This window comes from Carcharodon carcharias, chromosome 3 (assembly GCF_017639515.1).
Source record: "Carcharodon carcharias isolate sCarCar2 chromosome 3, sCarCar2.pri, whole genome shotgun sequence".
NCBI lineage: Eukaryota > Metazoa > Chordata > Chondrichthyes > Lamniformes > Lamnidae > Carcharodon > Carcharodon carcharias.
The window spans coordinates 197,338,912-197,354,601 of record NC_054469.1 but is presented as its reverse complement, the minus strand read 5'-3'; the positions used below and the strand labels follow the sequence as shown (position 1 = coordinate 197,354,601).

The following is a 15,690-nucleotide window of genomic DNA, read 5'->3' as shown; positions in this document are numbered from 1 at the left end:
CTCATCACAACAATTTGCAAGAATACCAAATGTAAAGGGCGAAGCAAATGTATTGTATGAGAAGAGTGTGCTGGTTGGTTGGCAAGTGGACTCTGGTCGAGGCATTGCCATGAAGAATGCACCAGCTGATAGTGACTGACAGTTAACGGTCAAGCATTGTTTGAAATTTAAACCAGGCAGCTTGACTCTCATTGGTCAACGCATTGTCCTAAGGAATGAACCAGCGAATGGCTGTCACTTATTTTGTTTAGCTGAAACAGGTGCAATGTATGTACATGTTCTTTCTGTCTGCAACGAACAGGGCCCTGCGTATTAGTATATGTAGCTTCCAATACATGTAAATGCCCCACACTGTGAGCCTGATCGATAATCTTAAATTGGTTGTCAGCATAATTTTTAGCACATTGAGGATTATTTAGCAAATGTTGCCCAATCACGGAATCACATCTAATGTTGGACACTGTTTGAGTTTTGCAAGCATGGACTGGTTGGGTATGGGCTGTATCTTGCCCATGGTGAACAACAGCTGGGATATGCTGTTTGATATGATCTGCCAGCCTTCGGGAACTACGGCCTACATAGCTAGCATCATACTGGCACTGAAATTTATATATCACATTACTCATATATGTGATAGGGCAGAATGTCTTTTTGGCATGATGGTAGCATCCTGTTAATGGCAATTGCCACTTATGTTGCTAATGTGTAGTAGCAGCATAAAACAGCTAGCTTCACCTGTTGCTCAAATTTTTGAGATACCTTGCCCTTCTGGGGTAATCTGAGGCAGATTGGACACTTTTCAAGGACAAAAATGGTGGCCTTAGGCCCATTCATGAGCTTTCATGACATACAGCATGAAATGATCTGATCAGGGTAACCATTATCATGCAGGATGCCTTTGCACCCTATTTCGGCATCAAGCACTCTCATCTCATACAGTATAACTTGTTGTTCACTTTACATTTGGTATTCTTGCAAATTATCCTGGTGAGTGCGAGAGGAAAATCTTTGACAAAAAATCTCTTTTCTCAGCAATACTCAAATATATCTTTGTTGAATGTTAAGAAAATCTCCTCAAATCTCCACTGCTTCTCTACTGTCTTCCTTTTAACCTATTTTCCCAGCCTGCTTTAGTCAGCTGTGTTCATACCTTTGTAATTGCCTTTATTTAAGTTTAAGACTCCAGTTTCAGATCCAGCTGAATGTGAAATTCTATCATATTATGATCTCTTTTCCCTAGAGGTTCTTTTACCACGAGATCATTAATCCTACTTCATTACATATTACGAGTTCTAGCCTGTTCCTTGTTTGGTTCCAGAATATGTTGTTCTTTTAAACTGTCCCGAATCCACTCTATGAACTTATCCTCCAGCTACATTTGTCAATTCAATTTGTCCAATCTATATGAAGATTAAAATTGCCCATGATGATTGCAGTTCCTTTCTTACAGGCCTTCGTTATTTCTTAATTTGTATTCTGTCCTACTGCGTAACTATTGGATGGGGACCTATACATTGCTCCCACCAATGATTTCTTTCCTTTTCTATTTCCTATTTTCTCCCAAACTGATTCTACATCTTAATCTTCCTAATCAAGATCATTCCTCACTATTGTACTGATAACATTCTTTATTAACAGAGCTACCCCATCTCCTTTTCCTTTTGTCCTATCCTTTCAATATGCCGAATATTCTTGAATATTCAGTTCCCAGCCTTGGTCATCTTATAGCCACATCTGTAATGGCTTTCACATCATATCCATTTAATTCTTCTTGTGTCATCAGTTTATCTGTCTTGTTATGAATTCTGCAAGCATTCAGATAAAGAGTCTTCAATTTTGTCTTTTTACCATTTTTCCTTGCTCTGACCCTGATTGCTGGGGCTTTAATATTTCCCAGCTCTGTTCTTTCCTGTTATCATTATCCATATTATTACCCTGCACTATTACCTGATCCTTTCTCTTTAACTTTGTGAATTAAGTCCATACTAAAGGAGAGAATAGAAGAACAAGTAGAAATGAGAATATATAAATTAATAGTCAGCATGGATTCAAAAGGGAAAATCTTGCTTGACCAACCTTAATTGAAAGCGTAGACAATGGTAATGCAGCAGATGTAATTTATCTCAGTTTTCAAAAGGCCTTTGATATGGTGCCCTGAACTAGACTAATGAATAAGGTTAGAGAATGCAGAGTCAGGACACAAGTGGCAGAGTGAATTGCTAACTTGCTTCAAGATAGAAAGCAGGTATTCAAAGTGGTAGAAGGTAGAAAGTGGTTTTCCATAAGGATCAGTGCTGGGACCGCTGCTTTGCACAATTTATATTAATGATTTTGACTTTGGGGTCAACAATATAATTTCTAAATTCATGGAACGACACCAAATTGACGGGAACATCAATACTGAGGAGGACTGCAACAAATTACGAGAGGACATTAATAAACTTGTAGGGTGAGCAAATAATTGGAAATTAAGTTCAACACATAAAAGTGAGGTAAGAGGATTTTAGTAGGAAGAATAGGGAGGTCGCATTACTTGGAAAGTACAAGTCTAGGTAGGGCAGAGGAACAAAGAGATCTTAGTGTACTAATGCATCAATCAATAAAAGTTGCGCCACAGATTAGCATGGCCATTTAAAAAAAAGCAAACCAAGCATGACTCTTTACTTCCACAGGAATAGAGTTGAAAAATAGGGAAGCTATGCTAAACCTGTATCGAACCTTGGTTAGACCACACTTGAGCAGACTGTGTTCTGGTTCCTATATTATGGAAAGGATATAGAGACACTGCAGAGAGTGCGGACAAGATTTACAAGGATGATATCAGAAATGCATGCGTATACATATTAGGAAAGACTGACGGACTGGGTCTCTTTCCTCTTGGAAAATAAAAGAAGGCTGAGGGGTGGCCTAATAGAGGCCTTTAAAATTATGAAAGCTTTTGATAGAGCCGTCAAAATAGAATGTTTCCTGTTATGAAGAAGAGCATAACTAGAGGCCATCAATATAAAACAGTCACCAATAAATCCAATAGAGAATTCGAAATAAACTTCTTCAGCCAAAGAATGGTGAGAATGTGGATCTCATTACCACAGGAAGTGGTTGAAGTGAATAGTATGGATGAATTTAAGGGAAAACTAGACAAGCGGATGAGGGAGAGGGAAATAGAGGGCTACAATGGTAGATTTAGAGGGGAGAAGATGGGAAGAGGCTTGAGTGGATTATAAACAATGTCATGGAATGGTTGGACTGAGTGGCCTATTTCTGTGCCATTATCCTACATTATCCAAGTAAATTTCCCCTCACTTGAACAATTCCCCGACTATTGAGTTTAAAGCCCTCTCTACAGCCCTACTTATTCGATTTGCCAGAACACTAGTCCCAACACAGTTCAAGTAAAGCCTTTCCCAGTGGTACATCTCCCTTTTTCTCAGTATTGGTGCCAGCGTCCCATAAATTGAAACCCACTTCTCCCACATCAGCCTATGAGTCACGCATTCAACTGTCTGATTTTATTTACCCTATGCCTTAGGGGAAGGGAAAGTCAGCTGGATTTCCTGTTCCTGGTCACAATCCCAGCAATCCCTGACTATGTGTATATGTTGGGCAGCAACACATTGGACATTTAAGTGATGCCCCCTGGAGTTGTTTGGCCTGTTTAGGCTCACTGTATGACACAAGAAGAATAGCCATTTGGACAGTGTACCTGCTGGAGCACACGACATTGGATGGTGACTATCTATATCACAAGGAAGGGTGAGGTGGGAGGGTTGAAAGGGGATAATTCAGGAGTGGGACAGGTGATGTTTAATGTGGGTAAGGCCTATATATTTTGAGTAAAAATAGCATGGTTGTAACACTCATATTATATTACTGCTGTAAGGCTACAATTTGAGCTGGTTGTAGTATATCAGGAAGTAATTTTTTTCTTTTCTTTTTAAATCAAGTTGGTCACTATCAATCCCTGAAAATTATGCTCTGCAGTATGCAGATAGCACAAATTTTTACATCACAGAAAAGGTAAGTGCGTGTGTGTCTGTCTGTGTCTGGGTCTGTGTATGTTTGGGTCTGTAGAATGTTTCATGTGTATCTCTCGATGCCTACAAAAGCATTTTTAATTGTTAGAATTGAAAGAAATGATGAGAGGAACTAATAGGAGGCTGAGGAACTTATAAGTAAAAATTGCACTATGCACCGTAACAGCACAAGATGCAGAGAGTTGGAGGGCCCCCAAGAAGTGTGTGGGCATCTGGAGGGAGACAGCCAAAAAGAAAGTGCTAGTGTGGATGTGCAAAGTCACAATATAGATTTTGAACCTGTGGGTTTCAGAACTGAGTTTTACGATTGGGACAAAGCACTAAATCAGGTCATCCAACATAGGGTGGGGTGGGTGGGTGGGAGAGGTGGTTTCATAGATTTGAGAGGTAAGGTGGATGAGGAGGAGATGCAGGATCTGGGTGAGACCTGTCACCCATTTACTATGAACGGCTGGTTAACCTCGTCCTCTGAGCTTGCCTAACAGCTTCATGAGCAGAAACCTGGGAATGTGATTCATCCAGCTTGTTCCTGGAGCAATCAAGGACAGAAAGAGCAGGAAAATACAAATTTACTGTTAAATGTTGGCAGACAATGTAGTGTAGCGATCACACATTGTACACTCTCTGGCTCCCTCTGAGCGCACTCTTCTTTAGCTGTCTTGTCGATTCTGATCCATTTATTGCATGTTTACACACTTGTCTTTCACTGACATCAGTTTGGCTGCTGGCCGCTGTCAGTGACACTCTGGTGCCGCAATTGGGTGGGACTGGTTCCTCTCCCTCCGTTCCATATACTATCAACAAGAACAAGTTGCATTTATACAGCATTGATAACATAGTAAAGTGTCTCAAAGCACTTCACAGGAGCGACTATCAAACAAAATTTGACACTGAGCTACCACACAATAAGACAGAACATGAGGCAAGTATCCTTTCCTGGGCAAGGAGACCAAAACTGTACATAATACTCTAGATGTGATCTCATTTAAGATCTATTTAAGACTGTTTTACTCTTACTCAAATCCTTTTGTATTAATGGCTAAATAGCATTTATCTTCCTAATTTCTTGCTGTACCTTCATGTTAACTTTTTGTGATTCATGTAGAAGGACACACAGACCTCTCTGAATATCAACATTTCCCAATTTCTCTCAATTTAGAAATATTTTCTATTTTTCCTACCAAAGTGGATGACTTCATACTTCCCCACATTATATTTCTTCTGCCATGTTCTTGCCCACTCACTTAACTTGTCTATATTGTTTTGCAGCCTGTTTGCATCCTCTTCACAGCTTACTTTCCCATTTAACTTTGCATCATTGGCAAACTTGGAATTGTTACACTTGCTTCCTTCATCTAAGTATTTGATTCAGATTGTAAATAGCTGAGGGCCAAGCACTGATCCTTGTGGTACTCCACTAATTAAAGCCTACCAATCCAAAAATGACCAATTTATTCCTGTTTTCTGTTTGTTAACCAATTCTCAGTTCATTCTAATATATTACCCCCAACCCCATGAGCCCTAAATTTGTGCAATAACCTCTAATTGGCACCTTATTGAATGCCTTTTCAAAATGTATATACAGTACATCCAATGATCCCCCCGCCCCCTTATCTACCCTGTTAGTCACAACTTCAGAAGGTTTGTCAAACACAATTTCTATGTCAAAAAATCTGTGCTGACTCTGCTTAATCCTATAATGATTTCCCAAATGCCTTGTCACTAATAATGGATGCTAGCATTTTCACTATAGCCTATGTCAGGCTGGCTGTTGATCATCACTCTTGGAATTACAGATTATCTCTCATAATTACCCATTGAAAATTGGAATCATGGAATGGTTGCAGTGGAGGAGGAGGCCATTTGGCCCATCATGCCTGTGCCTCACTTCACCTAGTGCTACTCTGCTTTTTCTCTGTAGCCCAGCAACTTTTTCCTATCCAGATTCTCTGTAATTTTATAGTGAAAACTTCTGGGTGCAGCTTTTACACTGAAGGTATATGTAGCTGAAGGCTACACTCCAGTGGTGTAAAAGGGAACTTCAGAAAATGCTTTGAAGATATAAATATATGTTAAATGATGAACAAAATGCTTAATGAATAGTGCCAGGAAAATAATTATTCACATGCAAAAAAAAGTAGAGGAAAGAGACGATGGAGAAATTTAAAAATGAGGACAAGGATTTTCAATTAGTTGTGTTAGGAGGAGGGGTGAAGTATGAGTGGGACAGGATATGTGCGGCAGAGTTTTAGAACTCTCTGGAATTTTTTTGTGGGACAAGAGTGGGAGGCTGGTGAAGAGATCTTGGAGCCCGTGAGTCTGGAGGTGAACAAAAGGTTTTGGGCTGTGGCAGGAAATTGTTGCAAAACTGGAAGTAAGTGGTATTTGTGAGGACAGAAAATGGGGTGAGAATCTCAGTTTAGGATTACAAAAGGATGCCAAGGCTACAGACAGTCTAGTTTAGCTTGGGGCATTGGCTTTATGCCGGAGGTTGGATAAGACCATAAGACATAGGAGCAGAGTTTAGGCCATTCGGCCCATCGAGTCTGCTCCGCCATTCAATCATGGCTGATAAGTTTCTCAACCCCATTCTCCCGCCTTCTCCCCATAACCTTTGATCCCCTTACCAATCAAGAACCTATCTATCTCGGACTTAAATACACTCAATGACCTGGCCTCCACAGCCTTCTGTGGCAATGAATTCCATAGATTCACCATTCTCTGGCTAAAGAAGTTTCTCCTCATCTCTGTTCTAAAAAGTCTTCCCTTTACTCTGAGGTTGTGCCCTTGGGAAACATCTTCCCCACGTCCACTCTATCTAGGCCTTTCAGTATTTTGTAAGTTTCATTCAGATCCCCCCTCATCCTTCTAAGCTCCATCGAGTATAGACCCAGAGTCCTCAAACGTTTCTCATATGTTAAGCCTTTCATTCCTGGGATCGTTCTCGTGAACCTCCTCCAGACCCTCTCCAGGGCCAGAACGTCCTTCCTGAGATACGGGGCCCAAAATTGCTCACAATATTCTAAATGTGGTCTGACCAGAGCCATATAAAGCCTCAGCAGCACTCCCTGCTTTTATATTCTAGTCCTCTTGAAATGGCATTGCATTTGCCTTCCTACCAACTCAACCTGCAAGTTAACCTTAAGAGAATCCTGGACTAGAACTCCCAAGTCCCTTTGCACTCCAGATTTCTGAATTCTCTCCCCATTTAGAAAATAGTCTATGCCTCTATTCTTCCTACCAAACTGCATGACCTCACACTTCCCCACATTGTATTCCATCTGCCACTTCTTTGCCCATTCTCCTAACCTGTCCAAATCCTTCTGCAGCCTCCCCACCTCCTCAATACTACCTGTCCCTCCACCTATCTTTGTATTATCTGCAAACTTAGCCAGGGTGCCCTCAGTTCCTTCATCTAGATCATTAATGTATAAAGTGAAAAGTTGTGGTCCCAAACTGACCCCTGCGGAACTCCACTAGTCACCGGCCGCCATCCTGAGAAGGACCCCCTTATCCCCACTCTCTGCTTCCTGCCAGACAGCCGATCTTCTATCCATGCTAGTACCTTGCCTCTAATACCATGGGCTCTTACCTTACTGAGCAGCCTCCTTTGCGGCACCTTGTCAAAGGCCTTCTGGAAGTCCAAGTAGATAACATCCATTGGCTCTCCTTTGTCTAACCTACTCGTTACCTCCTCAAAGAATTCTAACAGATTTGTCAGGCATGACCTCCCCTTGATGAAACCATGCTGACTTTGCCCTATTTTACCATGCCCTTCCAAGTATTCTGAAATCTCATCCTTAATAATGGACTCTAAAATCTTAGCAACGACCGAGGTCAGGCTAATCAGCCTGTAATGAAATCACAATCGGGGCCAAAGCCACCTCTTTTAATGTTTCCATTATGGAATTTGAAGAATTATAAACACCAATATGATAGTAAGGTAACTTGAGTATTAAGTATATGATGGGCGTTTCCTTTGGTTTTTATTCATTATGTATGGTGCAGCTTAAAATCTTGTTTGATTGAAGAGCCTGCTTCAACCTCTCATTAGATAAAGGCTGTAGTTTGCCACCTGGTGGTGTGAAAAGCTCTGTCACACGTTTTGTTTTCTTGCATGTATCTATGTACCTTATTTTAAGAGTCTATTCTTTTCATGACCATACCCTGCATTGATGTCTTTCATTTTTTTCTTTGTTTCAACTTCAATGTGAAAAGTCTAGACTGAGTCTCAATAGCTGCTAAGTCACTGTTGTACTAACTAGATAATTTCCCTTTCAGTTACACACATTGTTTACATCTGTAACAAATGCATGTGACTGATGTAAGATTGTTTTAAATACCCATTGTGTACACATTGTTTAGGTTTAAACTGGTGCGGGGGGCATGTTCGTAAGGGGAGGTCTTTGTGGTAATTAATTGAGAAATTTGCAGCCAGTGCTGGTCACAAAGTCTGTTCCTTAACCACTAATTCCACATTCCACCTCGTATTGCCCCCACCTCCACTGACTCCGGGTGAACCAGACTGTTTGCAACCTTGGTCTTCAGATTGACCCTGAACTGAGCTTCATACTCTCATATTTGCTCAGCATAATAATAAGAAAATAAAAATGTTGTTTCTGTAATGGTCCTTCTGTGTGAGACATTTTGTTAATTAGCACAGTATCGCAATTTGATGTGATTGAAGTACAGATTGACGTGGTTTGATTCTCCAGTGCTTGCCCCTGATGCCAGATGACTGCAGTTATCAATTAAGCTGGGCTGCTCCTAAGTGAACAGCATATCACTGATTAGCAACAGAGACATGGAGGAGAAATTTTTTCATGAAGCGAGTGTTTAAGATCTGGAATGCACTGCCTGATAATGTGATGGAGGTGAGTTCAATTGAGGCATTCGAGGGAATTGGATCATCATCTGAAAAGGAAGAATATGCAGGGTTATGGGGTGAAGATAAGGGAATGGCACCAGGTAAATTGCTCATCCTGAGAACTGGCACAGATATGATGGGCCGAATGGCCTCCTCCTGTGCTGCAGCAATTCTGTGATAATGTGAATTATTTCTATTATTAGCTGCTATGGCACAGCATGGTTTTGGTGTGTTAATGCACTGGGTTATTGACTGTAAGCAGATGGGAAAAAGATGACCTTAGTTGACCCTAAAACTATAGAAACAGAATGGTTAGAGCATAGATGGAGGCCATTTGGTCCATCTTGTCCATGCCAGCTCTCTGCAAGAACAACTCCATTAGCCCATCCTTTTCCTGTGCCCTATGAATTTTTTTTTTCCTTTCAGCTTCTTTTCCAATTCCCTTTTGAAAGCCACAGTTGAACCTGCTTGCACCACCCTATCAGGCAATGCAATCTGATCCACTCACTGTGCCTCATGTTGCCATTCTTCTAAACCTGGCAGTTACTTGATACAACAATAATGGAATTGTTGACTAATCATGACAGCCGATCTCTATCAATTAATCTACACCATGTCCAGATGTGAGGTGAGGAAAACCTCCAGTAATGGGGAACTTTGGGAATTACAAGTCCAGTATTTGGCTTATGGCCTCCTGTTAATAGCTGCTACATATGGTATAACAGCGAAAGCTTGATATTTCGCTCACAGAGTTAATTGGTGGTTGGTGGATTGGCGTTTTGACACTAGCAAATGGTTTCTGTGGTGACTCCCATACAGAGCCTCAGGATTCATCAACGCAATCTCTGGATTGGGTTCCCGATCCATTTTGATTGTGACTGAGAAAGAATCATTTGCTAATGATGAACTGGTAGGCAGGGAAGCAAACAAATTGAACATTTGATGAGTGTGGTACTTGTGAAGTAAAATAATCCCAGCTCTATATAACTGTTTGGATTTCCCTCCCTCCAGAACCGTAATGAAATAAAAAATGGGGCAATCCTTCGATTGGCAGCATCTCCAGTAAGTAGTTTATGTGGCAATGACATTTCTTTATAACCCGAGTTGTTTATTTTGATATGTTTAAATTTGGTAATACTTTCAGTTGATTTAGCTTTTGGTGCTCTGGGTTGTGTAGAGTAAGTTGTCTTCCAAAAACCAAGTGCAACCGTTTAGCTGGTGCTGCAGGCTGTCAGTACCTTGTGATAAAGGCACATGTAGTTCAGTTGGTGGAACTCCTGTCCTAGAGTTTGAAGGTTGAGTTCGAATCCCACTCCAGAGGCTAGAGCACATAATACAGATTGACATTCCGGTGCAGTACCGAGCGATGGCTGTACTGTCAGGTGCATTAAATGACACTCCAACTGTCCTCTCAAGGGCCAATAGCCCTATTTCAAACAAGAGCAGAGAAATAGCCTCAGTGCCTGGCCCATTTTTACTCTTTAAACAACATCACTAAAAAACAGATTATCTAGTCTTATAACATAATTGTTTGTGGGATCTTGCTATGTGCCAATTGGCTTGCCCTGCCTACCTCATTACAGCTGTGACTGTACTACAAAAGTACTTCATTGTCTATAAAGTGCTTTGGGATGACCTAAGATTATGAAAGGCACAATATGAATGCAAGCCTTTCTTCAACTGATGATGAGGTGAATTTGGGAGAAAGGAGTACTTAACTGGGGAGGGGATTGATGGGAGTACAAAACAGGATAATGATGGCAGTAACTATCTTTTTAAAAACCTTTCAGTCTGTCGTATTTGAAGGATCACATTTTTAAAATGATGCAAGAACAAACTTTAATAAAGGGAAAACCCGGTCATTTTCTGCTATTTTTTCTACCCGAGGATGAATCAAGATTTTTGGAAATTATCATTGAAATAGCAACTATCAGAACATTCTTGGATGGGGGCAGGGGTCTGCCTATTTATGACAAACAAGACTTGTGGGCATAAAAGAGTTCCAACTTAACATCAGATTCATACACTGTGTGTCATGTTATGATCTTGTAGATCTTCCCATGAGCACATCCCATGAGCAATGTGCAGAAAATTCACTAGTTTTAAATCTTTTTGATCGTAAGCTCAAATCTCTTGAAAGACTTGTTCTTTTAAAGCAGGCCTGTAACTTATTATTCAATAACATGATTGTTTTATTAGGTTTCAGCCAGTTATATGGTTCCTTTTTTCTAAGACTCAGTGGTTTAATATACCACATAGTTTACACAAGTTCCAGTCTGTGCAAAGTTAGCTGAAAGAAAGAGCTTGGATTTATATAGTGCTTCTGTCTATCTGAAAGCACTTTATTGCCAAGGAGGTACTTTTGAAGTGCAGTCACAGTTGGTGCAGGCAATTTGTACACAAGATTGCATAATCTGAAAATGAGATAAATGTTGTTACATCTGTTTCTAATGATTTTGGTTGAGGAAAAATATTGACCGGGACATGAGAAGAACATACCTCCTCTTCATCTTGTGCCATGGGATCTTTTATGTCCACCTGAGAGGTCAGATGGAGCCTTGGTTTAATGTCTTCTCCGAAAGTCGATGCTTCTGATAAATCTGCGCTTCCTCAGAATTGCCTTGGAAGTGTCAGCCTAGATTTTGTGCTTCCCCATAAACTTCTGACTCTGAGGTGAGAGTGCTATCAGCTGAGCCATGCTCACACTGGGGATGATGGTGAGGTATGGGGAGTGGAGTGTGCTACATAGGCTGTTTCCCATTCCTATTGGACAGTCAGTGGCCATGCCAGATAGTGGGGAGAATATTAATGCGGTTTCCCATTTCCAGTCACCAGTTGTGTGGGTGTATGACCCTTTGGTGACAATGAGATAGATTTCAGCTGTGATGCCCCTTGCTGTTGAATAATCTTGCAACTCTCTCTCCCTCTATGGCTCAGCTGTGAATAATGGTCACTTGAGTTGGTTACTGCAAGGCTGCCAATTTCCATGGTTTCCATGCCCCATTTCGAATCCAGTTCACTCTGGAGAGAAGTAAAGAAATTATGTTTTTATTTTGAGTACGTTTTCTGGCATGTTCTTCTGTTTTTTGGCACATGTCTTTTATCTAGACTCAAACTGCACAGGGGCTGCATGAAAGGATTCAGTCTTCCAGCATGGATGCCAAGTTAGAAGCATTGAAAGACTTGGCTAATCACTCCCGCGACATCACCTTTGCCCAGGAGTTCATTAACCTCGATGGTATCTCCCTCTTAACTCAGATGGTGGAAAGCGGATCTGAGTAAGTATCTATGCACCTTAGTCTAGTTTTGAGTTATAATTAAAATAAGCACCTGGGTGGGAAGAATGAAGTTCAGTGGATAAGTAAAGGTGTATCATGATGATGATCAGAGAGCCAGTAATTGGGATGGGGAGAGATGGGAGCAGTTACATAACATCAGTGTTGCCCTGGGAATTAAGTTATTAAATCATAGGGAGGCAATATTGCAAACGCTTGGACTTCACTTCTGCAATTTTAATTTTGCAGCCTGGATGTGTTTTTTTTAATTCATTCTTTGGTGTTGCTGGCAAGGTCAGCATTTATTACTCATTCCTAGTTGCGCTGGTACAAGTGAATCTCAAGTTAATGCCTACTACCTTTCTCCAATTAAATGCAATTCATTTACAATTATTGCCACAATACAAATAGAAAGCTATCACCTGTCTGATTCTTTACAACCCAGTCATAATCTGTAGTAGATTTGAGTTTTTCCTTGGAGCCCTGAAATGCTGTTTGAGGAGCCCCTACCATCACAATATGTGGACTGGTATAATCCCCTACTTATGGGAGGGAGAAAACTTCCTCATTGTGGCTCCTTGATACTAGTGTTCAAACTCTGCACTGAAACTGAGAGTGTGTCTCGAAAGGTAAACCCTCATATCTTAGCCATCTAACCATGACCTGGACCTTCTGTGTGACAAGAACTCTACTACACAGCAGTGAAAACTCTTTACAACTCCTGTATATTTTTGTAAAGAAACTTGTTACACTTGTAGTTTCATCTGGAGGTGACTTGTTTCTTGCTATTAATTGGTTCCAAACTTCAATTTTGTGTGCATAGATCAGGAGGCTGTGGGTGGTTCCTGTGCAATTGAAATGTGTTCTTTTGACAGAGAGCACATGAAATGCGGAAATCTCTTTTGGTCCATAGATTCTTGTATTTGGTCGACCATTACTGCTAAGCTGTCAAAGGCCATGGACTAACCAAACCAATTTGGCATGGTGCAGAGTGGAGTGGGCAAAAAAATGTTTTAAATTTCCCTCACTAATTTCCATGTTAACCCACTGGCTCTGAGTTAAACTAATGCCAAGGCTGCTGGAATCATTCAACATGGTCAACGTTGGAGTGATAAAGTACTGAGTACCTGGTAAGGACGAATATTCTAGGTCAGGGATTCTCAACCCTTTTTGCTTTTGAGGCCTCTGCCCTCCTTGGTTGTTGGAATTCCATGAACCCCCTGTTACACAACACAAGTATACTTTCTGCACAAAAATTATCTATGCAATGAAACATAGATATCTATTATTGTTTTACTTATTTAATATGAAATTTGTTGCTGGTGCTGACAACTCTGACAAGATGTGGAGGTATCTTCAACAAGCACATGTGCATTTCATGGTGAATATTCATTCTGGCCAGGCATTTTGTTTTCAAAGCTGATAATCCAGCTTTACATAAGTGGCTTGTACTATAGAAGAATCAAGGCTGCATTCTTTGGAGCATTTATACCTAGCACCCTCACAGTCTCCAATAGCCGGCACCCTCGCCCTATCAGAACCTCTATCCCTGCATGTGCTGATATTTCAAACAGAATGGTTGACTCCTGCCATCACAAAGCATGGGGTTGGAGGCGGGGGTGGCAGGTGGAGAGAAGAGGGCGGAGGAGCGTTTAGGAGAGAATGGATAATAAGTGAAACATCAGTTACTCATAGAATAATATAGGCCCATATCTTACGGTTTCCGGATAGTCAGAGACCAGAGGTACCCGAAGATACGCATGTGGGACCCCTGGAAGTCCCGAAGTAAGCACATCTCTGGTACTAATGCAGGAAGTTTAAGCTTCCGATTGCCTGTTTTTCCCTGCCCAGATTGCTCCGTGATTGGCCAGAACCATGCAGAGTTGGGCTGTTTGTTCTATACTCACCCTGACTTTAACACTGACTTACTTAAGAGTTTTTCAATGATATAAAATCAGCATAACTTTTAAGTAAATCAGCTGGAGTGTCAAAGCACTCTAGAACCCACTGCAATGTTCACCACACCCCCGCCTGCTTACAATATTCGTCTCAACCCTCGCACCCACTGCCCAACCCCTTATGCACCTTGGACAGTACTCACCACCCTGCCTGGACAATGCCCACACCCTCACGCACCCGTTCTCCCGTCTCACTTTCTGGAATCCCTGGCTCCTGTCTGGCCCGTGTCGTAAGAGTCAGCATTGTTGAGGAGTGAGGGAGGAAGGGGTGAGCATTTTGTGGGGTGAGGGAGGGTGAGGGGGGCTGAACACTGTCTGGGGTTGAGGGAGGCAGGAGAGCATTGTTGGGGTGTGAGGGAGGGAGATGGACATTGTCAGAGGCGAGGGGGGATTTATACTGTCCATGGGGTGAGGCTGTGTAGTTTTGGAGGTTGATGAACTTTTCCCTCAGTCTTGGCATGTTCATTTAATGAATTGCTAGAAATTTGGTTTAGAAATGCCGGGTGCAGGATATCTATTAGGTAATGAAAATCACATTGTTGCTTTTAACTAGTACAAACTTCAGTTTTGTGTTGCATAGATCAGGAGGCTGTGGGTGGTTTCTGTGCAATGGAGGTGTGTTCTTTGGCAAAGTGCATGTGAAATGTTGGCCATTCAACACGCAGACAAGATCAATCGCAGGCCACACACGCATAAAAACCAACTTTATTTTTGTTTAGAGAGAATACAGAAATGTTCAACTCATCCACTGGTTTAATGCAATGGTTGAGTTTGCTTCTCTTTAATGAGCCTTGTCATTGTAAATTAGATGCCGTTCACATTGACTGGTACTTGGACCTGCATTACTACCGTTTCCAAAACCTCTTGCCCACCACTGCCGTGTTTGCCAGAGGCATGAGCACTGTGGGCTGTGACCGCTGCTGGTGGTGACCTTTAAATGGTAGAATTTAGCACGCCACCACCTTTCAAGGGCAATTAGGGGTGGGCAACAAATTCTGGCCTAGCCAGTGATGCCCGCACCCCATGAATGAATAATAAAAAGATGGCACAGTCTGAACTTGCCTCTCTTGTGAAACTCGGTTAGGTTCTGGGACTAGATTTTTTATATGGTGGTCCCCTGATAGGCCCTGGCATCCTCCTTTTCCCATCCTCCAGAGACAGTATGGTCCTGAGGCCAATCAATCCCCACCGTGTTACAGGAGAGTGGGAGCAAACAGAAATGGATAATGTCGCTTTGAAAGAACAGAACCAGGTCTGCAATGAACGCCAATTGAAGTGGTAAAAAAATGGCTCACTGTTTAACAGTGGGAATATCACAGGATGCCCCCATCAGACAATGTGTAGCCTTGAACTGGTTAAAAAACACTCTCACGATCGGGTAAATGGCTTAGGGATTCATAAGGCGCCACTGAGTTCTGGATTTCAATGGCAGAACAGGACAGAGGCGTTCTCTTTGTCATATTAAATAAGAATAAAATATTAACCACTTAGTAGAGGCTATGTTAACACAGAGAGAGGGGAAGGGAGTGAAGGTATAATCTTATTCTACCCTGGGG

The 15,690-nt window shown here is 41.6% G+C and overlaps 1 protein-coding gene across 5 annotated transcripts in view; it reads left to right on the top strand.

Moving 5' to 3' along the window:
• Nucleotides 1-15,690, top strand: part of elmo1 (engulfment and cell motility 1 (ced-12 homolog, C. elegans)) — a 277,120-nt gene that overhangs the window by 58,848 nt on the left and 202,582 nt on the right. For all 5 annotated transcript variants that reach the window (XM_041184319.1, XM_041184321.1, XM_041184320.1 and 2 more), the window contains exons 4-6: nucleotides 3,945-4,017; nucleotides 9,913-9,963; nucleotides 12,010-12,179. In XM_041184319.1, coding sequence (XP_041040253.1) covers nucleotides 3,945-4,017; nucleotides 9,913-9,963; nucleotides 12,010-12,179 — 294 coding nt within the window. The remainder of the gene's footprint in view (nucleotides 1-3,944; nucleotides 4,018-9,912; nucleotides 9,964-12,009; nucleotides 12,180-15,690) is intronic.